The sequence below is a fragment of the Mesoplodon densirostris genome, chromosome 16, assembly GCF_025265405.1.
Source record: "Mesoplodon densirostris isolate mMesDen1 chromosome 16, mMesDen1 primary haplotype, whole genome shotgun sequence".
In the NCBI taxonomy this organism is placed as follows: Eukaryota; Metazoa; Chordata; class Mammalia; order Artiodactyla; family Ziphiidae; genus Mesoplodon; species Mesoplodon densirostris.
The window spans coordinates 12,200,644-12,223,259 of NC_082676.1; the positions used below are offsets into that span (position 1 = coordinate 12,200,644).

Below are 22,616 nucleotides of genomic sequence, written 5' to 3' on the forward strand. Positions count from 1 at the left end.
GAAAAATGTTCTTTAAAATCCCATCCAACCCTGAGTCTGTGAATTTGTGATTATTTTCTTTTGTTTGGCAAAATTTATGTCTTCAGCCTTTTGTTTTTTCAGCCCTGTGCTAATTCCTGTGGGTAATTAGAAAAAGCATTGGTAATACGTGGTTTGTGCAAATTTGTTAATTGAATGACAAGACTAACACACGAGACAGTTGTTAGCAAACTAAGACAAAATGTAAACAAAAGGCAAAATTTTGACAGTCTTTAACAGTACCACAGAAATTCTAGAAGGGGAAGACTGGAGAATTATATAGACTGGGGTTTGAAGGATTAATGAGATTTGGACGGCCGAAAGGAGAGCAGAAGCATTGCAGGTCAACAGAAGCCCAGGCATGCAGGCAAAAGACATAGAAGACTTTTGAGAAGGAGCAGTATGGCTAAATCTGTAATTCAGAAAGATCCACCTGGCAGCTTTGTGTAGGAGATAGACTTGAGAGCTATCTCCTTAAGAGCAATCATTTAAGTCATGTGGGTGTGTGAAACCTTTGAGGGACAGGTTGTGGCTAGAATATGGATGAGCAAGTTCTTAAGCTCAGTGGTTAGAGTATAGGTACACCTAGTTCAAATCCATCCCTCAGTGACCTTGGTGAAGCAAGGTGGAGAAACTGAAGCCTAGAAGTTGACTCTAAGTTGGATAGTATTACTTGCCTCTTAGGTTATGAGGATTAAACGAGATAAAGAATTAGGTAATTAAGTGCTCAATAAATGTTACTCACTATTATTTATTAGGTAGCTGAAGTCTCCCTAGAGCCTTGGCTCTGGAAATGTGGTCCTCTGACCAGCCACACTGGTATCATCTGTGAGCTTGTTACAAGTGCAAATTCATGGGCCCCACTCAGACTTACTGAATCAGGGCCTCTGGGGGTGGGAGGCGTAGAAGCAGGCTTCAGAAAGCTCTCCAGGCAGTAGGCAGGGAAAGGTTTGAGAACTGCCCTAGAGGAATCCTACAGAACTAAGAAAGGGAGGGAATTTTTAAAAGAGGGGCTAACAACAGTGCCCTTTACAGTGTAGAAGATAAAAAGCTCAGAGAAGATGAAATTCGGGAGAAAAGAGGTGGTGTATTTTTTGCAGCGCTGACAGCTTTACACACAATGTTCAATAAATATTTGTTTCTGTATTATTGAAGACAACTGGTTTAATAGTATGTTGAGGATAGAAGGAAGGTTTAATATGATATGTATAATATACATAAGTCTACGTGATTAAAAAAAATAGTACAGAACCACATTAGAAATACGATATTGGAAGAAGTTTAAATCTTAAGCTTAACTACCTACCTACCTACCTATCTACTATGACCCGGCACAGTGCTCTCTGCTGTAAATAGAAAATGAGATGCTACTGTTGTTTTCAGAGGCTTCACAGCATGGTACTTTCTTTAAGGATTTGAAGCTAATTTTTTTTCCTGTAACTTTTTCTTGCTACAGAGAGTAAACACTGTATCTGATCTATTCTCAGCCAGTGTCAGGAGTTAAGCATGCAGTTGTCTTCCAGTCACAGCCGGGCCTAATCTGAAACTGCTCCCTCATTTCTAAAAGCATTCTGAACATTGATTTCTTTTGTTAATTATTTTACGGCTCTGGATTTATCTTAGAGATGATTAGAAATCTTTGGAAAGAGTTTATGTCCCCGTTTAATGTGGGCCACCTGATGTTTTCCACATTGAGAGTTGTGCCATTTGATTTGTCCCTGTCCCCACCCCATCACAAGCACCACACACAATAGCTTGAAATAAAGTAAATAGACTTCTAAGCTTCATCCATTTAGTCGTTATTTACTGCCCATTATGTACAGGACACTGTGATAATAATGATGAGACAGTGTCCGCAAAATAGGTCTTGCTGAAGCACCAGGACCGCCCAAGGCTGTGTGTATTGAGTCTGGAGGAGTGGCCCAGCCTCTCTGTTGCATACCTGCCTGGGGCCTGGTTAGAGGTCAGTCAAGTGTTCAGATGATCCCTAGCACACGCCAGAGTTTAGACTTATAAATGTGCCACCCCTGAGATCGCTTTCCAAAGATGACGATGATTGGGCAGTTAATATGTTAAGAATATGGTTTTTCTTGTTTTGCTTTGTTTTTATTGAGATATAACTTGCATATAACATCATTTTAGTTTCAGGTGCACAACATAATGATTGGATATTTGTATGTATCATGAAGGGAATATGTTTTAACTGACACCTGAACCAAGCCCCCTGCTCCTTTCCCATTGCTTTGAACTTTGGGGCTGAGGTGGGTGGGTAGTGAGGACTGCTAACATTCTTTCGTTATTTTCTTCTTCTCTCCAAATAGCGCAAAGAAAAATAGCTAGAACCTTCATCACCACTTTTGAAAGACAGCCAGGACCAGACCTACATCTAAGTGTTTCCAGAAGGCAGGGCAATTGGTGGTTTCCTTTCTCTGAGGATAGCGATTGAGAATTGAGAATGTGAACTTAAAGAGAGCAGAGATCTTTTTCAGAATGTTTTAACTGATCCATAAAGGTCTTTCTGATCATAACAGTGCTAGAATACAGCTTGGGTATTTGAAGACCAGGTAGAATATAATTTTTTTTTCATTTATGGTTTTTCTAAAACTACTGAATATGGACAGAAATACCCCTAAGTTCTACTAGCTACCCAAGGAATATTGGTGTCCTGAAAACGTAGAACCCAGTATGGAAAATAGAAGTTACAGCATTTGTAGGGTTTTAGAGCTGAAAGAGGTTTCAAAAAGAAAAGGGGATAAAAAAAAAAAAAGAAACCCAAAGTTATGTGGGGTTTTCTGTGTGTTTTCTGTTACTGATTACTTTTGAATTAACCTCTTTTCCCTCCCCGTCTGTTTCCTGCAGTGAACACCTACCTCTTCATGATGCAGGCTCAAGGCATTCTCATCCGGGACAACATGAGAACGATCGGCGCTCAGGTTTACGAGCAGGTGGTTCGGAGCGCTTACGCCAAGAGGAACAGCAGCGTGAACGACTCAGGTATGTTTTTAGTAAAGAGGTGGTCTGCTCAGAGGGCCTCCTCCCAGGAGTTCAGCTAAGCGGTAATGATGGACCCAGGAGTGAACATTTCTGCCTCAGTCTTTGGAACTTTTACCTGTAACTTTTATTATCTTATAAGCACTAAGTATATAAAGAAGGAAAAAGAACACTGAGGTTAGATGGCTTGCCTAACATTATATTCTAAATACTTGTTCCTGAATCGTGGTTTTGACTTTAACTACTTTTACAAAAGACTGTACCTAGCAAGTTCTTCACCTTTGAGAGGAGGCTGTCTTTTTTATGTCTCTCTTTTTAACTCTTCCAAAAATTGAACAGAGGAAGTATTTCCAGATGGTTAAATGGGTCTGTCGTGAGGCCTCTCCAGTCTCCAGCCAGGGATGGTTTTTATTTAGAAAATAGATTCTGAGATTTCATTTTGCTTCGTATTCATGATTTGCCACTTAATCTTTAACTGAGGACTAATGTGCTTTCCCTGTGGCTTCTTACTGATTTCACTCAAGCCTAGTATTATAAAATATGTATATTTTTTAAAATATTCTTTCCTCCAAATCAATCCTTTTTTCTTCTCTAGTAAGTTCTAAGATTGTCCAGAGCTCATCGTAGAATGTGAAATTGGCTTTGCAACGGTTGCAAGTGAGAATTATTCTGGGGTGTTGGGATATCAAGAGAAAGCATTGCCTCTGAAAGGGAAGTTAAATCCTGAGAAGAACTGACCACGTCCTAATTTATCAGTCAGTCCTGCTGGCCAGTTTAGCAGCAACCAAGCACTACAGTTAGCAAACCCATAAGCTTTGGTACTTACTTCCTTTCTTCTTGTTCGCAAAGAGCGAACGATCAACTTTTCAGAGCTTTTCAGCCAAATTGTGGCCTCACGGGACAAACTGCCTGAGCTCTGTACTGTACCTGGAAGAGGAGTCCCTGCAGCTCCTGAAGTCAAGGGAGAAGGCCAAGCACATTTTTGTTTCCTAATTCATCCTGTGTGGTGTTCGGTTTTAACAGATGATCCCACACACATTGTCTCACTTGACTCGGATATGGCTCCATCGGATAGGCAGGATTTTGTTACTTCCATTTTTCACATGTACAAGTAATCTTGGGGGTGTTGGAGTGGCTTGGTCATGTGACTTTCCCTAAACCCCGCCCAAACCTGCTTCTAGTTGGGTGATAAAACTTGGGAATACTTTGACTGCCATTCAGAGCTCTTTCCCCTGTATCACTCCAGATAAAGGAGCCTGTGTGCTGTCATGACCTTTACCCAGTCCAGGTGTTCATGCCTCTCCAAGGTTAGAGGATGCTGGGGCTTCTCTCTGGGCCATTGGCGAGGTAGCCTGTTTTCTCTCAAAGTTAGAGGGTGCGCAGCAGGTCTCCATACCTGCACCACTGCTGGTCTTGCAACACAGGTCATGCTAATTCCCTGACGGGTTATTGTCCCTGGAAGTTGAGCAGAGAGTGAGTTGCACCCTTGGAAGGCCTATCCAGAAACCCATTGTTACTTGAATTTGCAGGTGTTTATCCTCAAATTATCATACACTAAAATAATTCTTCCCAGCATCCCTCTGGTTGGACTAATTAATCATCCATTTTGTGTTTAATGTGCCTCTTTTCCTCATAAATCGGAAGTCTTTGCTGTCGGGGCCTGCTTATGATGAGGTAGATGATTTTTTTTTTTTTTAACTTGCAATCTTTATTCTTGATGATTTTGTAATAGGCTTATCCTTAGTTTGGTTAAGCAAACTCTAATTTGGCTATGAGAACTCTTTCACATTTGCTAAAGGAACTATGATGATAAAATTATACAGCAAGTTGGGAAAAATACCCATGAAATAACACAATTTTTTATAAAATTGTCAGGTTTCAATTCCAGTAACCCATAAGACAGGGCCTAAAGCCTATTCATAGTCACATCATTCCAGAATGAGGGGCTGTTGCCAGAAACTTTTTATGGGGTGGGAAAAGGAATAAAAGATGGTCAGTGCTGATAAATACAGGTTTAATGATACAGGGCTCTTCACAGACAGCTACAGAGACTATAAACTATTATCCAGAAACTTAGAACCATACAACACAGACCACTTAGCCAGATCTAAAACAAACTGGCTTCTTGTAACTACCCTGTAAATACTACAGCCCTTCGTCCATCCAAAGATGACCCTAATCTCACATGAAAACAGTTATTGTAGGGGAATCAGAAACCCAGCTTTGTGGCCCAAAGTAAAAACCAAAGGAAGAATAGCAGTTCAGTGGTTAGCTGGTCAAAATGGGAGATCTGGTGCCCTTCCCTGCGCTGCTCTGCTCTTCCTACTCTTGCCCTTTTTGTCCCCCTTCTCCAGCCCATCCATGTTAGCTCTCGGTAGGTTTGAATAAGCCATCTGAAACTTAATCACTTCTTCGGAGCTCACCACAGTGCTGGTCTTCCTTTTCCCATCAGTAGCTCTTAACGGACACTTGTCGTCTGAGGGCTCAAAGCCCTCCACAGAACCCTTCCTTGGAATGGGTTTATTAGTTCTACCATTAGTTCTACCATCCTGGCACTGCTGGCTCCGCGCCATCGGCGTAAACGCCCTGGGGTAGATGATTTGCTTGCATTATCTCATAGGCTCCTCACAAGAACTCAGTAAGATAACGACCGTGTCCCCCTTTCAGGGATGAAGGGGTCGGAGTTATAGGACTCTCTGCAGCAGTGGGGTTGGGATTTGCTGACCTCTGAACCCCAGCAGCGCCCCTCATTGCCTGTGTTGCCTTTGTACTACCCCTGGTACCTGGTACACTGCCTAGCACATAGGAGGCATAGAGTAAATGATTTCTGAGTGTGTGAGTGGATAGATTTAACAAGAAAACACATTTTAAGCGTTGTAACCTAGTTCTGAGATTACCATCTTGATTGGCTTCTATTTTATTGGCACATCCTTGGTGAGTAAGTGTTGCAGAGGAAACATCATTTCATTGGAAGTTATCCAGTAAAAACCAACTATTTTTATTCATTTCAAAGTAACTTTCTGCCTAGCACAGTCAGAAAGAGCATTTGGGGCCTAAAGCTGCTGAGAGAGCCAAATGACCACCCCCGCTGACCCGGCCACTCCCGCCAGGAGCACCGTGGGTTTGGTAAGAGTAGCCTGGACTGAGGTAGTTCCTGAACTGTGTTGCCCCGCTCTGGAAAAAAAGTGCTGTGGCACACACCCATGTTCAAAGGCCTTCAGGAGGCCAAGGGTCGCTAAAAAGCTAGTGTGTCATTTAAGTAATGCTAGCTTTCTTTATCCTTGAAAGCTAAAATGGCTGCTGCCTAAAAAGGAAGTACTTTGAGGGATCAGGACTGTGACCTGGAATTAAGCCTGAAATAATGACCTGGAGAAACTTCTTGTCACTGAAAGCCATTGGTATGTGAGATTGTGAGTCCTGTAAAATTAACTCAGAGCACTGGAGGGGAGACGCTCAAGAGAATATTGTTATCAAAGAGAATCCCTGGGCTCATCCAGTCCAGCCACTTATTTGTATATTTGAGGTGAGTGGTTGGGTGGCCTGGCGTTTCTCATTCTTAAGTACAAATTTCCAGGTGTCATTCTACGCAGTCACTTTTACCCAGAGGGAGATTTCTTCCCTCTGTATTCACGTGCACGTGCACACAAACCTCCCCACGCTGATGGCCTCAGTCCCCTTCTGGTCACATACTCAGGAAAGTATTCTCTTGCCCACATCCTTCAAAACAGGTCTGTTGTCGTAGACAAGTAAAATGAACAGAGTCACTGCCAGTACGTTTCGTACTTTATTCAGTGAGGTCAATGTTCTTAACCTCTTTCTCTCTGGTTTTTGGCTGCTCAGTCCATAGTTGTCTTTACGTCTCCTCTCCCAGCAGGTAGTCAGCCTTAAGCGTGCTAACTCTTGAAGAATGCAAATTCTTTATATTTTACAAATGCTTGTCCTGATGACGTCTTTCTAATATATATATATTTCCACTTTTTTTCAGTCAGAGAGGCAAGGGTTTGGCCTTTTCTCAAATGGGAGGAGAAAGTAGTGATTCTTCCTGGCATCTGTTAGTCAGCACTTTTCAGTCCCCGCTCAGCTGGATTTGATAATTTGAGGGAGAAAGCAGAATTCTCCCACCACTGTGTACTGGGGTAGCCATGTCAACCTGGAGGCACACTGGACTCCGCTGGGCAGCTTTACAAGATGCTGATGCCTGCCCCCCCGCCCCGACCCCCAGAGAGTCTTATTTAATTAGTCTGGGGTATAGCCTGGGCATAAGGATCTTTAAAAAGCTTCCTAGATGATTCTAATATGCAGCCAAGGCTGCTGAACCACTGATGTAAAGCAAAGTTGACCGAGCAGGCCATTTGAATCTGCAGGTAGGAAGGATGTCTGTTGTGGTCCCATGTTATAAATGTAAAAGCAGCTGCCTTCTTTGCCGTCTACCTCCCTTGCTGGAAGAACATGTCCTGATTCGAAATGGATTAGATTTAAATTAAAAAGTAAAAACCGTGACCATAGAAATTCAGCAGGCTGGCTTTTTCTCTCAGCAGTTCCCTCATTCAGTAGGGTCGTCCTTTAGAAGACTAAGAAATGGGTGTTTGGAACCCCTGAAGAGAGTATGCAGTATAGTCCTCCCATCTCTAGGCGGCTGGAGGAGAGCTAGGACTCTGCAATAACCAGGCACAGTTTTACCAGGTCGTGAGCAATTAATTTCCTCTGCCTCTTCCAGTTTAAAAGGCTTCTACTACTAGTGGAAAGGTAGATTTTGTTTAAATTTTAATGTAAAGAATTTAAAATTAGAAATGAGGAGATTAGTGTTTTTTGGGGGTGGGTGTTCTCCACGGTGTCGGGCAAGGTTATGGAGGACTTTCACTTAGGAGTTGTGTGTTTCAGGTTTTCTTTTTTAAAAATGACATTATTAATTTAGTAACCAGAAGAAAAGAATAAGTGGTGTTTTGTTTCATGCTAGCTGCTAATGAAACAGGAGGGAAGGGGGCAGGGCACAACCTTTAAAAGAATGACATAGCCCTTGCGATACGACATAAACTGGTTAGAACCAACTAGGTCCAAGATGGCAGAAGATTCGACTTCCAGTAGACCTTGAGCCTCATGATATACTCTCTGTAATACATTAGCTAAATGACACACCCACAGACTCATGACAGTTCCGAGGCTGACCATAAAAGGTCGAAAATTAGGCGGTGGCCCAATTCCTGGAAATTCTGCCCCTTCCCCCCAAAAGTTGGAATTATCCTCCCACTAGTTAGCCTATGAAGTTACCCAGCTCAGAAAGACTAACAACCCCATATTCGAGGACTCACTGAGATGGTCCACACTCTGTCTGTGGTGTGTGTTTCTTCCAAGGCCATTCTCGCCTTTTGCGATGGACTGCATCCTGCCTATGGAATGTGTATTTCTAAACAAATCCACTTCTTACCTATCACTTTGTCTGTCACTGAATTTGAATTTCTGTGCTGAGACATAACCTGAGCTTCAGCAAGTCCTGAGACCAGGTGTGTGATCTCAGTTAAAAGACAGTAGGTTCATGGGACTTCCTGGTGGTCCAGTGGTTAAGACTCGGCACTTCCAATGCAGGGGGTGCGGGTTCGATCCCTGGTCAGGGAACTAAGATCCCACATGCTACAGGCGTGGCCAAAAAAAAAAGAAAAAGGACAGTGGGTTCAAGTCCCAATCTGGGTTGTACAGTTTCACTACCAGGCCTATTATATATATATCAGTGTTGGAAGGAAGTAGAAAGGAATTTATCTGTGTCCTCAAACAGACCCCCAAAGTAGGATCATTAAGGTTAGACGGTGTCTTGCCTCCTCTCCCACGTGTTTTTTTAACTTCTTTTTCCCTCCTTAGGTTGTAGCTCTAAGGCTTGGTTCTGTCTTTGCCCAGAATTATTATTCTGTTTTTGTTGATTTGCTTATGAAAATGCCTATTGTAATACTTCAGGGAATTTCTTTGCCTAATTACTGTGATGCCATTTCTTTTTTTTTTCCCCTTAAAAAGTATTTATTTATTTATTTATTTCACACACACACACGCACTGTATTTTATTTTTACAAGAGATAAATAAACTGACACCAAGCATTGTAATTGGATGACCACAACAAAAGCAACAATGATTGCAATTACCAAACACGAAACACACTCATACTATGTCATAATATTGACATTCAGTCCAATAATCCTCCACTGTAACAGCTCCTTTACTTTGCAGTGAAAATTGATTTGTATATTTTACATGGGATTGAGTGAACTGATGAGGACGATTATAATTTTTGTGATGCCATTTCTAACCAGCTTCTCCCTCCACACATGCACACATCACAGACATACACGTTTTCTAGAACACATGAAAACTGCTAATTTTTTTTTTTTTTTTTTTTTGCGGTACGCAGGCCTCACTGTTGTGGCCTCTCCCGTTGCGGAGCACAGGCTCCGGACGCGCAGGCTCAGCGGCCATGGCTCACAGGCCTAGCTGCTCCACGGCACATGGGATCTTCCCAGACCGGGGCACGAACCTGTGTCCCGTGCATAGGCAGACGGACTCTCAACCACTGCGCCACCAGGGAAGCCCCTAATTTTTTTTCTTAAAAAGAATCATTTTATGTACAAAAAAATGTGTGTGTGTGTGTATATATATGTATATAATTAAGCAAAATGAGAATCACCCAGAGTAATGATTAGCATTGGAGGTTCTTGATGTAGTTTTTTGAAGTGTTAATACCTTCAGAAAGGGCTGGACTTACTTAGGATGGATTTGCATGTGTGAACTGAGGACTTTGGGCTAATTTCTGTGTAAATGTAATTTTACCTTTAGTGTTCATGGTGACTTGTTTTATGTCTTTACACAAATGCAAGCTTATTGTTTTTCAGGAAAGTTGCAACTAAAAAGGACAGAAAGCATTCTGTTCCTTTCCTCCCCTGTTAAGAGACTTAAATATTATTGTATTCATGAGATGATATGAAACCTATTATATATATATGAATCCTTGTATTCAGCCATATTTATAATAAATACTCATAATATTAAAAAAAGAGACCTCAGATTCTCTTCAAGTTGCCTCTCATTGAGTTTCGTCCTCTGAGTACTTGTAGAATAGGCAGCCATGTGTCTGTATAAAAGGACTCACTGTATTAGCCATTTGATTCTTGGGAGCCCTTTCATAGTGCTTTTTTAAAAATATCCATGTTGAAGATTCTAGAATTCCAGGGTGCAAAGTGAATGTGAATAGGAAGTTTTAATTTTCATAGAATCAGCATGAATCCAAAAGGACTGGTGAAAGAGATTTTCATACTCTGAAAAAATAGTGCAGAGTAATGGAAAGATCACTAACCCGGAGTTCAGTCGGGTCTCTCTTATGCACTAGCCAGGTCTCCTTGTACGAGTTGTGTATACGGTGCCTCACTTTCTTTATCTGTCAAAAGATAAAGAGGTTGGAGGAACCCCTTCATACCTCCCCCCTAGGAAAAAGGCCTCTGCTTTACTCTTCAACACGTCACTAAAATGACAGTAGATTGTGTGTGTGTGTGTGTGTGTGTGTGTGTGTGTGTGTGTGTTTAATGGCGTAAACCCCTGAAAATGAGAACAAGAAAGGAGACCATAGCAAAAAATTTTGGAAGTTGGAAAGCAGATGGACCAGTGATAAAGGACTTAATGGACCCAAGAAAACTGACTGCTGCTAATGTGGCAGCAAGGAAAGCCAACAACCACTGCAGTTTATACCCCAGAATCCCTCAGAAGCTCAAGAATCAGCAACATCAAGTGCTTTGGAAGATAAGAATAAAGGTGGCAACTAAGATAAAGGTTGGTTGAAAGCTGTTTAAAAAGCAGTCAGATACCCAGATTCCTTCCCCCATCCTGGCAAAGTACTAGAGACTTGATAACCTCCAGAGATGGTAAAATAGAGGGTCCTTCAACTGGGGGGACCTGGCTTGGTTTAGGGTGCCCTAGCCATTTCCTCTTCCTCAGTTTTAGGGTGCTTACAGCAAAGACCATATGATTCTGGCAGGAGATTAGAATAGACTTCTCTGGGGAACCTGACTGGATCAAGAGGAAAGACCCAAAGATATTGACATTGGAGGTTTTCAAACCAAACTTTTGGCCAGAACACCCTCCAATGAAGAACCTCAGTCCAGACCCTTCCAGTTAGCTTTCGTTCCTCACTCTTAAATATTAGCAGATGGCCAAGGATCACTGTGCTAGAGATCAAAACAAATAAGCAGCAGCAAATTGGAAGAAACAGAATATGCTGGGAGGAGAAAACTTAACTATCACATATGTTCTCAAGGGTCAGAGGGAAAGGATTGCAAACATGGAACAAGATACTGAAAAAAAATGAACATTCAGAAAATTAAAGGGACACTTTTTTTTTTTTTTTTTTTTTTTTCTTTTTGTGGTACGCGGGCCTCTCACTGTTGTGGCCTCTCCAACTGCGGAGCACAGGCTCCGGACGCGCAGGCTCAGCGGTCATGGCTCACGGGCCCAGCCGCTCCGCGGCATGTGGGATCTTCCCGGACTGGGGCACGAACCCGTGTCCCCTGCATCGGCAGGCGGACTCTCAACCACTGCACCACCAGGGAAGCCCTAAAGGGACACTTTGAAATAAAAACTATAACAGCAGAAAATGATAATTAAAAGAAGGACTGGGTAAAATTGAGGAAATCTCTCAAGGTAGAGCAGAAAAATAGCAAGATGGAAAGTCAGTTAGAAAAGATGAGAAAATTATAGGGCCAGGAAGTCCAACATCCGAGTCCTATTTTCTGTTCTCCAGAAAGATAGCACAATACAGAAGGGAGGAAATCATCATCACAATAATACCTCCTCCTCACCCCAAAATTTTAGAACAGAAAATGAATTTCCAAACTTTAAAAGCCCACCAAAAGGTCAACACGGTGGGCTAGGCACACCAATATGAAATTTCCTGAACAAAGAGAAAGTTCTTTACACTTCCCAGAAAGAAATTACTTCACCTTTTACAGAGATAAGGAATGGGAATGGCTTCGGACTTAACAGGCACAGGGGAATCTAGAAGGCAGTGGGAAAGCACCTTTACAATTATTTCCAGCCTTGAATTCTATAAAACGAACCAACCGTGTATCAAGTGAGGAAGAATGAAAATAAGCAGCTATACAGGGTTTCAAAATCACTGCCCTTTCCCCCTTCTTAGGAAGCCACTGGAAGAATGTGCTCTACCAAGTGAGAACAAGGGAGAAGCTGAACTTAGGAAAACTGAGGTTTGATACTATAGGAAGATGAAGGGACTCCCCAGGACACTGAGGAAGGGAGATCCCAGAGTAGCATGTGCACATCAGGCTCACAGGAAAGCCTGTCCAAACTGGAGTGGATCGGGAGGTGCTGGACCTTCTTAAGGAAGAGGAAATTGAGGGAAAACCTGATGCCTGTGTCTTCAGGGGAAATGAAGTGGCAAAGGACATGACGTCAAGTTGTCATCATTTCACATAAAACTAAGCAAACAGGAAAACAAGACAGTCGCTCCAGGAAAAAAAAATTATGCAGGAAAGGAAAAGTAATCATAACTTTCCACATTTCTCAGCTCCAATGAGTATTTATCGAATCGTCGTAATAGAAATACTGAAGGTTGTCCTAACCACGATTATCATATTTGACTGGAGGGAGACTGGAGGATGGAGAGCGTATGCGTGTGGCGGGGGCGGGGGGTGCGCAGTCTTCAGCTCCCGCAGTGAGAAGCCAACAGATGGACCTAAAACCGAAGCATCGAGATTGGGTGTGCAGGCTGATGGAGATAAATACTGAGTAGTAGGTGAGGCAGTAAGAGCGGTTCCTTTAGAGAAAGACATGGGAGGGGGCCCTGTGTTTTCTTTTTTAATTACGTTGTAAGGTTATTTGTGAACTGCCTGCATATAAAGCTATAACAACAGTAAGAATAGAAACACTGGTAAACTAGTATCATCTAGTTAACATTTTTATTGACAGGTTCAGATTTTAGCTGAAGAGCTAGGCCAGCGGCCTGCCTCCCCAAAAGGTGACATCTAAGAAAAATACTCCTTTGGTAGGCATCGAAGAGTTGCAGGAGAGATGGCATGTACCGGTCTGAGTTGCCTTTTTTTCTTACCTCTCTAGATTATCCTCTTGACTTGAACCACAGCGAAACCTTCCTACAAACCACAACTTTTCTTCCTGAAGACTTCACCTACTTTGCAAACCATACCTGTCCCGAAAGGCTCCCTTCCATGAGTGAGTAGAGCTCTAGCTTATCTTCCTCTGCTTTTAAAACTGATGCCTTCTTATTTGAGTAAACTAAAAGGGAGAGTGTTCTTGAGCTGTCAATATGTCTACTTATACAGAGATTGTAAACGCCTCCCGGCCGCTGGAAACAAGGATTATGAAAGTTACTGGTGCCCTGGCTCTCTTCAGCGCTTCTGTAGGGTGGCCTGTGTTCCTGGTGCCGTTTTCTACCACATTTTTCACTCTTTGCTTTACACATGCCCCCCTCCTTTGTAACTCGGGGCCTGTTAAGATGTCCTAGAGAAAGTGTAGACAACCAGCGTTGTCTTTTAGCATAAATCTCACACTGATTATATGACTTGTTCGCTATGAGGGAAGTTATTTTCTTAACAAAGTGCTAGTTTAGAAAATTCTTGGATCTTTTCTTTCTCTTCCTTTTTCTTCTTCCCGTCCCCTTCCTCTTCCCCTTTCCTTTCCTTTCCTTCTTAGAATCTCATGTATAATCTGAAGCAATGACAATGTACTGTTACACCTTTTCTGTACTTTGGGGCTTCTTGGACAGTCCTCTTCTTGACTTGAGTCCAAGATGATGAGAGTCCTGAGTGTGGACGTGACCAGTCGGGGTCACTGATCAATGAATTGGGACAGTGTGTCTATACGTGCCTCAGGAGCACACGGCGACGGTGCCAAGCTCAGCTACTTTTCTCCTTCCATTTTGAGAAGTTCAGCTGCTGTACACCCTTGGCAGAAGCAGAACTCAAAGGCTCAATTTCTTGATTTGCTGCTTTACCCAGTAATAGTAATAGTGATTTGCTGAAATGCAATGAGTTGGAAAGCAGAGGAAGGGACCCCCATCCCTGTTAAAAACACAACCTACTGAAAAAGCACTGAACTGCTCCAGAGATTACAACCCTGAACATAGGAATAAAACTCTACCATTTTCTGACCTCTTAATTTTTTTTTTTCCCTCCTCTGTTCAGAGGGCCCCATAGCCATAAACATGAGTGAAATTGGAATGGATGCCATCCATGAACTCTTCTCTAAAGACCCAACCATCAAGCTTGGAGGTCACTGGAAGCCATCGGATTGCATTCCTCGATGGAAGGTAGGGAGTGAGGTCAGACCCCAAGTGCTGGGAAGCCTACCTGCCATCATCTGAATCACCATGGGTTTCACTCTGACCTTTTGTAATTTGCACCCTACTTACTACTTAATGCAAAATATTTGCATTTGATGAGAACATACTGGAGGAATGGATTTCCCTGAGGACTCTTCTGTAGCCACAGAAATTCACATTGTTCTGATGACTGAGCCAGGACCCTTTTTCTTCCTTACAGGAATATTGGCTAAGCAGGGGGTGGGGGGTGGTAGGTCTCTTGTGACACATTTGCAGAAGCATCTTCACAAATTCAGTGCTTCATGCCTTATTTGGCATTGTTGCCATGAGTCTAGTGGAATAAAAAGTGGAGTTATCTAGCCTGACACAGAATTGTTTAGTTTTTTTCTGCGTGTCTCTAATCAGGAGACATCGGTAGTGTGGATCAAGCTTATGACACTGGCTTAAGCCCATTCTTTCAACAAGTATTTAGTAAAGTGCCTATTCTGTGCCAGCCCTATGAGATGCTGTGGTGCAGCAGTGATCAAAGCATGTCTGGAACAGATCAGTGTTTCCAGCCCATCACTGGGTTATAAAATCGATTTAATGACCAGCATTTAAAAAAAATATATATATATATATATATATATATACATATATAAGTGCATTGCATGTTTTAAGGCGGAGTACTGTTTTGTGAAGCATGTTTTAGTTGTATGTTTCTATATCTGTGTACTGGGTCACAGTGAATATGAATGTATGTCTTTCTCTGGGTTGTGGTCTCGAATTCATTTGCAGGCCCACTATGTACATGATATGGCCCATGTAAGAACGAGGTCCACTTACTTCCAAGGGTCGACTTGCCACCACAGGTCTTCATTTAGAGAAGCTGAGGATAAGACAGCTCCCAGAACTCCCCAAGAGCCGGTCCCCGATTCTGAAGAAGTGCCCTGCTGCAAAGCAACAGATGAGGGGACTAACAGGGCGGCCTCTTTTGCTGTGACCCATTGCAGGTGGCAATCCTTATCCCCTTCCGGAACCGCCACGAGCACCTCCCGGTCCTGCTCCGACACCTGATTCCCATGCTCCAGCGCCAGCGCCTACAGTTTGCAGTTTATGTGGTGGAGCAAGTAAGTGGTCCTCTCTTCTCTCTTCTTTCTCTTCTGAGAGAGCAGTTTAGAGAGCTTCAAGCTAGTGCGTCCTTGGTGTAAAGATCCAGTAAAACCGAAAGCTCACGGCCGAGTCGCCCTGCGGCAGGAGGGGAGCAGAGAGCGGTCCTGCTCCTGGTTTGAGATGTTGCTCGATGTCAGCAGATTTTTTTTTTTTTTTTTTTTTTTCTTTTTGCGGTATGTGGGCCTCTCACTGTTGTGGCCTCTCCCGTTGCGGAGCACAGGCTCCGGACGCGCAGGCCCAGCGGCCATGGCTCACGGGCCCAGCCGCTCCGTGGCACACGGGATCCTCCCAGACCGGGGCACGAACCCGTATCCCCTGCATCGGCAGGCGGACTCTCAACCACTTGCGCCACCAGGGAGGCCCGATGTCAGCAGATTTGAGTGCAGCCTGGAACTTTGTTTACCCTTGAACAAAGGCCTCTTGTGGGCTGGTTTTGCTAGAGCTGCTTTAAGTGTTGTCTTTAGGCTCCAGACCCAGGAAATGCCCCTTAAGATAAGGAGCCACAGGTCGAAATGGCAGTGTTGTTCTTCCTTCCGTGTACGGGGCTGGGTGCCCTTCTAAATGCTGTTACATGGCTGACTGTCTGCCTTTATAACAGCCTTGGGAGAGAGGAGCTTGGGTTTATCTTTATCACCCCTTTTTATTTCCGAGGAAGTCAAGGCCAGAGGTCAAGTGATTGTGAGTCAGTGATGAGCTGGGCAGGACCCACCTCCTTTCTGGCCCAGTGATCTCTCAATAAGCTCTCCCTTAGGCAGGGCTGAGGCAGCAAAGATTGTGCTTCAAGAGTCCTTTTAAAAATAAAGGTTTGGGGGGCTTCCCTGGTGGCGCAGTGGTTGAGAGTCCGCCTGCCGATGCAGGGGACACGGGTTCGGGCCCCGGTCCGGGAAGATCCCACATGCCGCAGAGCGGCTGGGCCCGTGAGCCATGGCCGCTGAGCCTGCATGTCCGGAGCCTGTGCTCCGCAACGGGAGAGGCCACAACAGTGAGAGGCCCGCGTACCACAAGAAAAAAAAAAAAATATATATATATATATATATGTATATATGTATGTGTGTGTGTGTGTGTGTGTGTGTGTGTGTGTGTGTGTGTGTATATATATATATATATATATAAATAAAGGTCTGCTTCTTTTAGGTTGGCACCCAGCCCTTTAATCGAGCCATGCTTTTTAATGTGGGTTTTCAAGAAGCAATGAAGGACTTGGACTGGGACTGTCTTATTTTTCATGATGTGGATCATATACCAGAAAGCGATCGTAACTATTATGGATGTGGACAGATGCCAAGGCACTTTGCAACTAAACTGGATAAGTATATGTATCTGTGAGTATCATTTCCTTTTAATTAAAAAGGTTAAATCTAAAAGGATGGTGAGAGATGCAAAGATGGCAAAATCCAGTTAGCTCCAACCTGAATGGCAATCAACTGCTGAGTGGATAAACAGAATGTAGTATATCCATCCATACAATGGAATGCTATTTGGCAATAAGAAGGAATGAAGTACTGATACATGTGACGACATGATGAACCTAGAAGACATTATGCTCAGTGAAAGAAGCTAACTACAAAAGACTGCATGTTATATGATTCCATTTATATGAAATGTCCAGAATAGGCAAATCTGTAGAGACAGAAAGGAGAATAGTGGTTGCATAGGGTTGAGGGGAATAGGGGGAAATGAGTGACTGTTGATGGTGGGTACAAGGCTTCTTTCAGGAGGGTGATGAAATTAATTAAAATTGATGGTGGCCATGGTTGCGCAACTCCATGAATATACTAAAAACCATTGAATTATACACTTTTTAAAAAATTATACACTTTTAATGGGTGAATTATATGGTATGTCAATTCTGCGTCAGTAAAGCTGTTATTTAAAAAATCAATTAGAAAAAAGTTCAATTAGCTACTCAGATTGATGCGTCTCGTCCTGAGGAAACAGTTTCAGGTGGTTCAGGGCAATAGCACAGAGAGTATTGTTTTACTTAAGACTTAGTTCTCCAGTGAGATGGCCTGTTCGAGGGGAAAAAAAATCACCCTTTAATGCACAGATGATTGATACCATACATCTCCTTTTAGGCTTCCTTATACTGAGTTCTTTGGCGGAGTGAGCGGCTTAACAGTGGAACAGTTTCGGAAAATCAATGGCTTTCCTAATGCTTTCTGGGGTTGGGGTGGAGAAGATGACGACCTGTGGAACAGGTACTACCCTTCTTCTGATGTCTTCTAGAAATGCTACTGTAGACTCTCCAGACCATCACTGTCTAATAGGAATATGATGTATTAAGCCATGTATGTAATTTTCAGTGTTCTAGTAGCTACATTTAAAAAGGTTAAAAAAGAAAAAGGTGAAATTAGTTTATTATATTAATAAAAATATTTTAACAATTATATTTATCACAGTATATCCAAGATAATACCATTTCAACATGTAATCAATATAAACTATTAATGAGATATTTTACATTCATTTTTTTCTAACTAAATCATAGAAATCTGGTGTGTACTTTACACTCATAGCACATTTTAGTGAAACCTCCCCAAACCAGAGGTCAAATGTTAGTTATGTATACACAGATTTATCCATGCCATCAGATAAGGCTTGTATTATGTAAGTCTGTATGAACAATCCTGTGTGTGAGTAGTGTAAAGTAGTATTTCTACAGAGTAAGTAAATAGTAACCTAATAAGGAACAAATAACCAAAAGAATTTCTACCTTGTATCCACTTTCTATCTCAGCTTTCAAAAAAGAAAGGGTGTGTTGGTTGTTAATACAAAATAATATTTGCTGGTAAAAATTCAGATGATACAGGTGTGTCTAAGCCAGGGAGTATAAATCTTAATCCCCATTGTTACCCTGTTTCCTTCCCAGGAAGTAGCCATTTGAACAAGCTGTTTCTTTCTATAGACTTCTTTCTATTCATACATAAACAACCCAGACACACCCCTTCTCCCCTTCCAACCATGTTAGAGAGCCACTTCATTATTTTTAACAATTGCATGGTATTTCTTTATGTAGATAGACAACAATTTATTTTAATCCTCTCTTGTTGATGAACATTGTTTAATTTTGAACATGTTTTGTTCACATGTGCGAATATATCTTTAGATTAAATTCCTAGTTGCAGAACTGCAGAGTCAAGAAGTAAATGCACTTTTTTTTATTAAAAAATTTTTTTATTAATTAATTTATTTTTGGCTGCGTTGGGTCTTTGTTGCTGCACGTGGGCTTAGCAGGAACTACTCTTTGACGCGGTGCGAGGACTTCTCACTGCGGTGGCTTCTCTTGTTGCAGAGCACGGGCTCTAGGCACACGGGCTTCAGTAGTTGTGGCATGCGGGCTCAGTACTTGTGGCTTGTGGGCTATAGAGCGCAGCCTCAGTAGTTGTGGCACACGGGCTTAGTTGCTCCGCGGCATGGGGGATCTTCCCGGACCAGAGCTCGAACCCATGTCCACTGCATTGGCAGGCAGATTCTTAACCACTGTGCCACCAGGGAAGTCCCAAGAAGTAAATGCACTTTTAAATTTTGATAGTTATTGTCACATTTTCCTCCAGAAAAGATTGCAAAAATATTCTGACCAACAGCACATTAGCGTACAAATTTTCTTACACCACCAGCAACGTTGGATGTAAATAACCTTTTAAATGTGTGCTGTGTTTCAGCTCTGTAGTAGCTCCATGTGGCTTGTGGCTGCTGTTAGGCACAGCAGCTCCAGACAGTTCTTTCTCAGTCTGTTAGGTAGAAGTGGCATCTCATCCTTTTAACTTGGGTTTCTTAGGAACATAGTGAGGATGAACAGCTTTTCCAGACATTTAGCTCAGTTTGGCTGGTTTTTGAATCCAGTTGAGCTCCCCCAGGATATCTGTCATAACTCTCATCTTGCTCTTTCCTCAGCTCAGCAAGGAGCCCCTCAGTGCAGGAACCTACAGCTGGTTTTCCCCAGCGCCCTGCACAATTCCAAACACACAGTAGGCATTTCATATATATTTATCAAATGAGAGTGAGAACACATCTTCACACAGTCGGCCCTCCGTACCCATGGGTTCTGAAGTTGAGGATTCAACCAACTACAGAATGAAAATATTAAAAAAAAAAAAAAAATTCCAGGAAGTTCCAAAACGCAAAACTTGGATTTGCCACATGCTGGCACCTATTTACATAGCATTGTATTAGGTATTATAAGTAAGCTAGATTTGGTTTAAGGTATCCTGGAGGATGTGAGTGGATTATATGCAAATACTATGCCATTTTACATAAGGGACTCAAGCATCCACAGATTTTAATATCTGTGGGCCCAGTGCTGGATGGAACCAGTCCCCCACCCAGAGACTGAGGGCTGACTATATATCAAAATGAGAGTATAATTTGGAGTCGAGGAGGATGTTGAAATATGAAAATGATCATAAATATCGCATAGATATCCAAAGTCTACCCCATGTATTGAGTATTTCTTGGAGTCCTATCAAGTTTCCAGTAAACCCAGCCTGGGAAATCTTATATTTATCATATTAAGAATAAATGTCCTGAACACCTCCTCTAAATTCTTCTTCCCTCATGGTGACTTTTCATAAATTGTGAAGTTTTACATCTACATCGGAGGACATCATATAAATTAGTTCATCTCCCTGGTGATGGGGGAGGTGGGCGGAGACATAAGGTCTCTCTCGGGGGAACACACGGTGACTCTGACTTTGCTGACTTGCTCTGTGGTAGGTCATGGAAGACAGGTGTGCCCACCGGGGAGAACATGGTTTTGATGGGACCCAAACAAGCCGGCCCAGGGGGAGTGTGGTTGTACCTGTCACTGAGACCCTGTGTCAAACCTCAAGAATTTTGAATTTCTTTTTGAATTTCAAATTTCTTTCCTTCTTCAAAACGTTTTTGTATTGTAGACTTCTTTTCTAAAACCGTGAACTTATCCAGAGGGGAAGCAATATGAATATTTAGATGCAGAAGTTCTGTTGTTCAACTTGGGGTTCTTCAGCCTCGGGATAGGTTTGGTCACCTATGGGACTTGATCATTTTACCCAAAAACCCGCCCTCTTTGTCTTGGACAGAGTACAGAATGCAGGCTATTCTGTGAGTCGGCCAGAAGGTGACACAGGGAAGTACAAGTCCATTCCTCATCACCACCGAGGAGAAGTCCAGTTTCTTGGAAGGTTGGTGCAGTTTATTTATTCCTTGTACAAATATCCTGTATACTTCGCATTTCCAGGTGTCCCCGAGCATTACAGCCCCTTGTCTTGCTCCCCACCCCTCTCCAAGGTCTTGTTCGGACAGCTCTTTTAGAGTTCCTATATATATTTTAATTTAAGTGTGAGGCAGGTGTTTGGGGGCAAAATCATACCATTGGTGAAGATTTTTGACCATAAGATCTTTTAAGGAAATCACTCATTCTGTGTCTTAAGCTTTGTTCGTCTCCTCTATAGCCTTCAGGGAGTTGGGGAAGAATCCATTCAGGTAAAGGTTTCTGTGTAACTCACAGTCACATGACAAAAAGTTTGGCACCCTCTCTGCAAGCTCTGGTTCTGGAAGGGTGTCCCTCGGCTTCTGTTTGTGTGGTTGCAGCTGCTTTATTACCCTCTATACGTTCAATAAAGAAATTCCAGATCGGACTGAGCGGGGCATGTGGGCGGAGTACGTCTCTGCGTCCTCAGGAGTGGTTCTTTGTGTCTTTTGTTAGTAGTGGGGCGCACTGTTCTCTAGACAGTCGATCTGGCTGCGTGAACTCTGTTCTCATGGGAGTAAGCAGGCACTGAACACAGACTCAACTTTTTCATCCCGTGTGTTTAACAACTTACCTCCCACTTCCCCACTCTGTGGTTTTGGGAAAGCCAGTTAATATTGAGAGCCTTGGTTTCCTCATCTGCAAAGGGGCAGACACATTAAATGAAATAATGCTGTAAGTAAAACACCTCGCATGAAATAGGACGTGCTTCTAATTCTAATGATGACGTGTAGCCTGAAGGAGCTGAACGGCCAGTCACCCACCACGTGGGGCAGGAACATCGCTTTGGGTTGTGCCGCCTCCTGTGGTCTGCCCTGCCCCGTCCGTGTCGTGAGGAGCTTGGACCCTCGCTCAGAGCCACCCCTCTGTTCTCTGCTTAACAGGTATGCGTTGCTGAGGAAGTCCAAAGAACGGCAAGGGCTGGACGGCCTCAACAACTTGAACTACTTTGCAAACATCACATATGACGCCTTGTATAAAAACATTACTGTCAATTTGACACCCGAGCTGGCTCAGGTGACCGAGTACTGAGACGAGGGGAGAATATATGTTTGCTTCACCCACCGCCCCCAAGAAAGCAGCCTGACGACATGTCTCGGGGCTCCACAGAAGAAGAAAACAGAAATCCAGTGTGGATCTGTGAGGGATCACAGGGTTCAAGGAAAAAATGTGAACAGAGCACACGCACATAACGCCTTCACGGTTCGGACCCACTGGGCTTGAGGGAGTCAGCCGGGAACCGACTTTCTCTCTTCACAAGACAGACGTCTGTCCTGCTGCTCTTCTCCCCCATCTTCTGCCCTGACGTCCCTTCTCCTCCACAATCTCCAGAACCGGAACTGTGATCCGCCACCATCCCGCCACGAATGGCCTTGGGAGCTTCTTGGCCTTCAGAGCAAAGAGGCAGACCCCCCACAGGGCAGCTGTGTTTTAGGAAGAGCAAAGGAAACTCCACACAACCATTCTTCTACATCTCTGGTGTTCTCTTTGGTTTCATTTAAAAAAAAAAAAATTACCTGCTTTGGGTGGGTATTGAGGGGGGAGTGGGGGAGGGATTGGGGAAGATAAATAGACATATAACAATCACTTCTTGAAGAAGTATAATTGTAAATAAGCCATGTAAAATGCCTTTTTTAAATTTAATTTTCTAGCTGGCTCCAATTCAAACCAAGGGTTTATACATTCGATCCCGTATTTGTTTGGCAGATGCAGGAACTCAGCTAAAGGGGAATAACATCATCTCCCAAATTGCTGTCACTCTGGAAGGGAGTGGTTATAGGGCACGTCACAGAAGAGCAAAACAGTCCGGTCTTTATCAGCGGTAGCTAACTTCTTGTGCCGCCCTCCCGTCCCCTTTTCCAGAAGTCTTGCTCCCGACTTTGGCCCTGGATCCTCTTCCCTGC

At 43.1% G+C, this 22,616-nt stretch overlaps 1 protein-coding gene across 1 annotated transcript in view; it reads left to right on the plus strand.

Moving 5' to 3' along the window:
- The window catches only part of B4GALT5 (beta-1,4-galactosyltransferase 5), a 78,632-nt gene extending 56,385 nt beyond the window's left edge, over nucleotides 1-22,247 (plus strand). The window contains exons 2-9 of the mRNA XM_060078563.1: nucleotides 2,878-3,012; nucleotides 13,112-13,225; nucleotides 14,197-14,321; nucleotides 15,326-15,442; nucleotides 16,620-16,807; nucleotides 17,561-17,683; nucleotides 20,543-20,644; nucleotides 21,597-22,247. Of these exons, the coding sequence (XP_059934546.1) occupies nucleotides 2,878-3,012; nucleotides 13,112-13,225; nucleotides 14,197-14,321; nucleotides 15,326-15,442; nucleotides 16,620-16,807; nucleotides 17,561-17,683; nucleotides 20,543-20,644; nucleotides 21,597-21,744 (1,052 nt within the window). The 3' untranslated portion in view covers nucleotides 21,745-22,247. The remainder of the gene's footprint in view (nucleotides 1-2,877; nucleotides 3,013-13,111; nucleotides 13,226-14,196; nucleotides 14,322-15,325; nucleotides 15,443-16,619; nucleotides 16,808-17,560; nucleotides 17,684-20,542; nucleotides 20,645-21,596) is intronic.
- The last annotated feature ends 369 nt before the right edge of the window (nucleotides 22,248-22,616 follow it).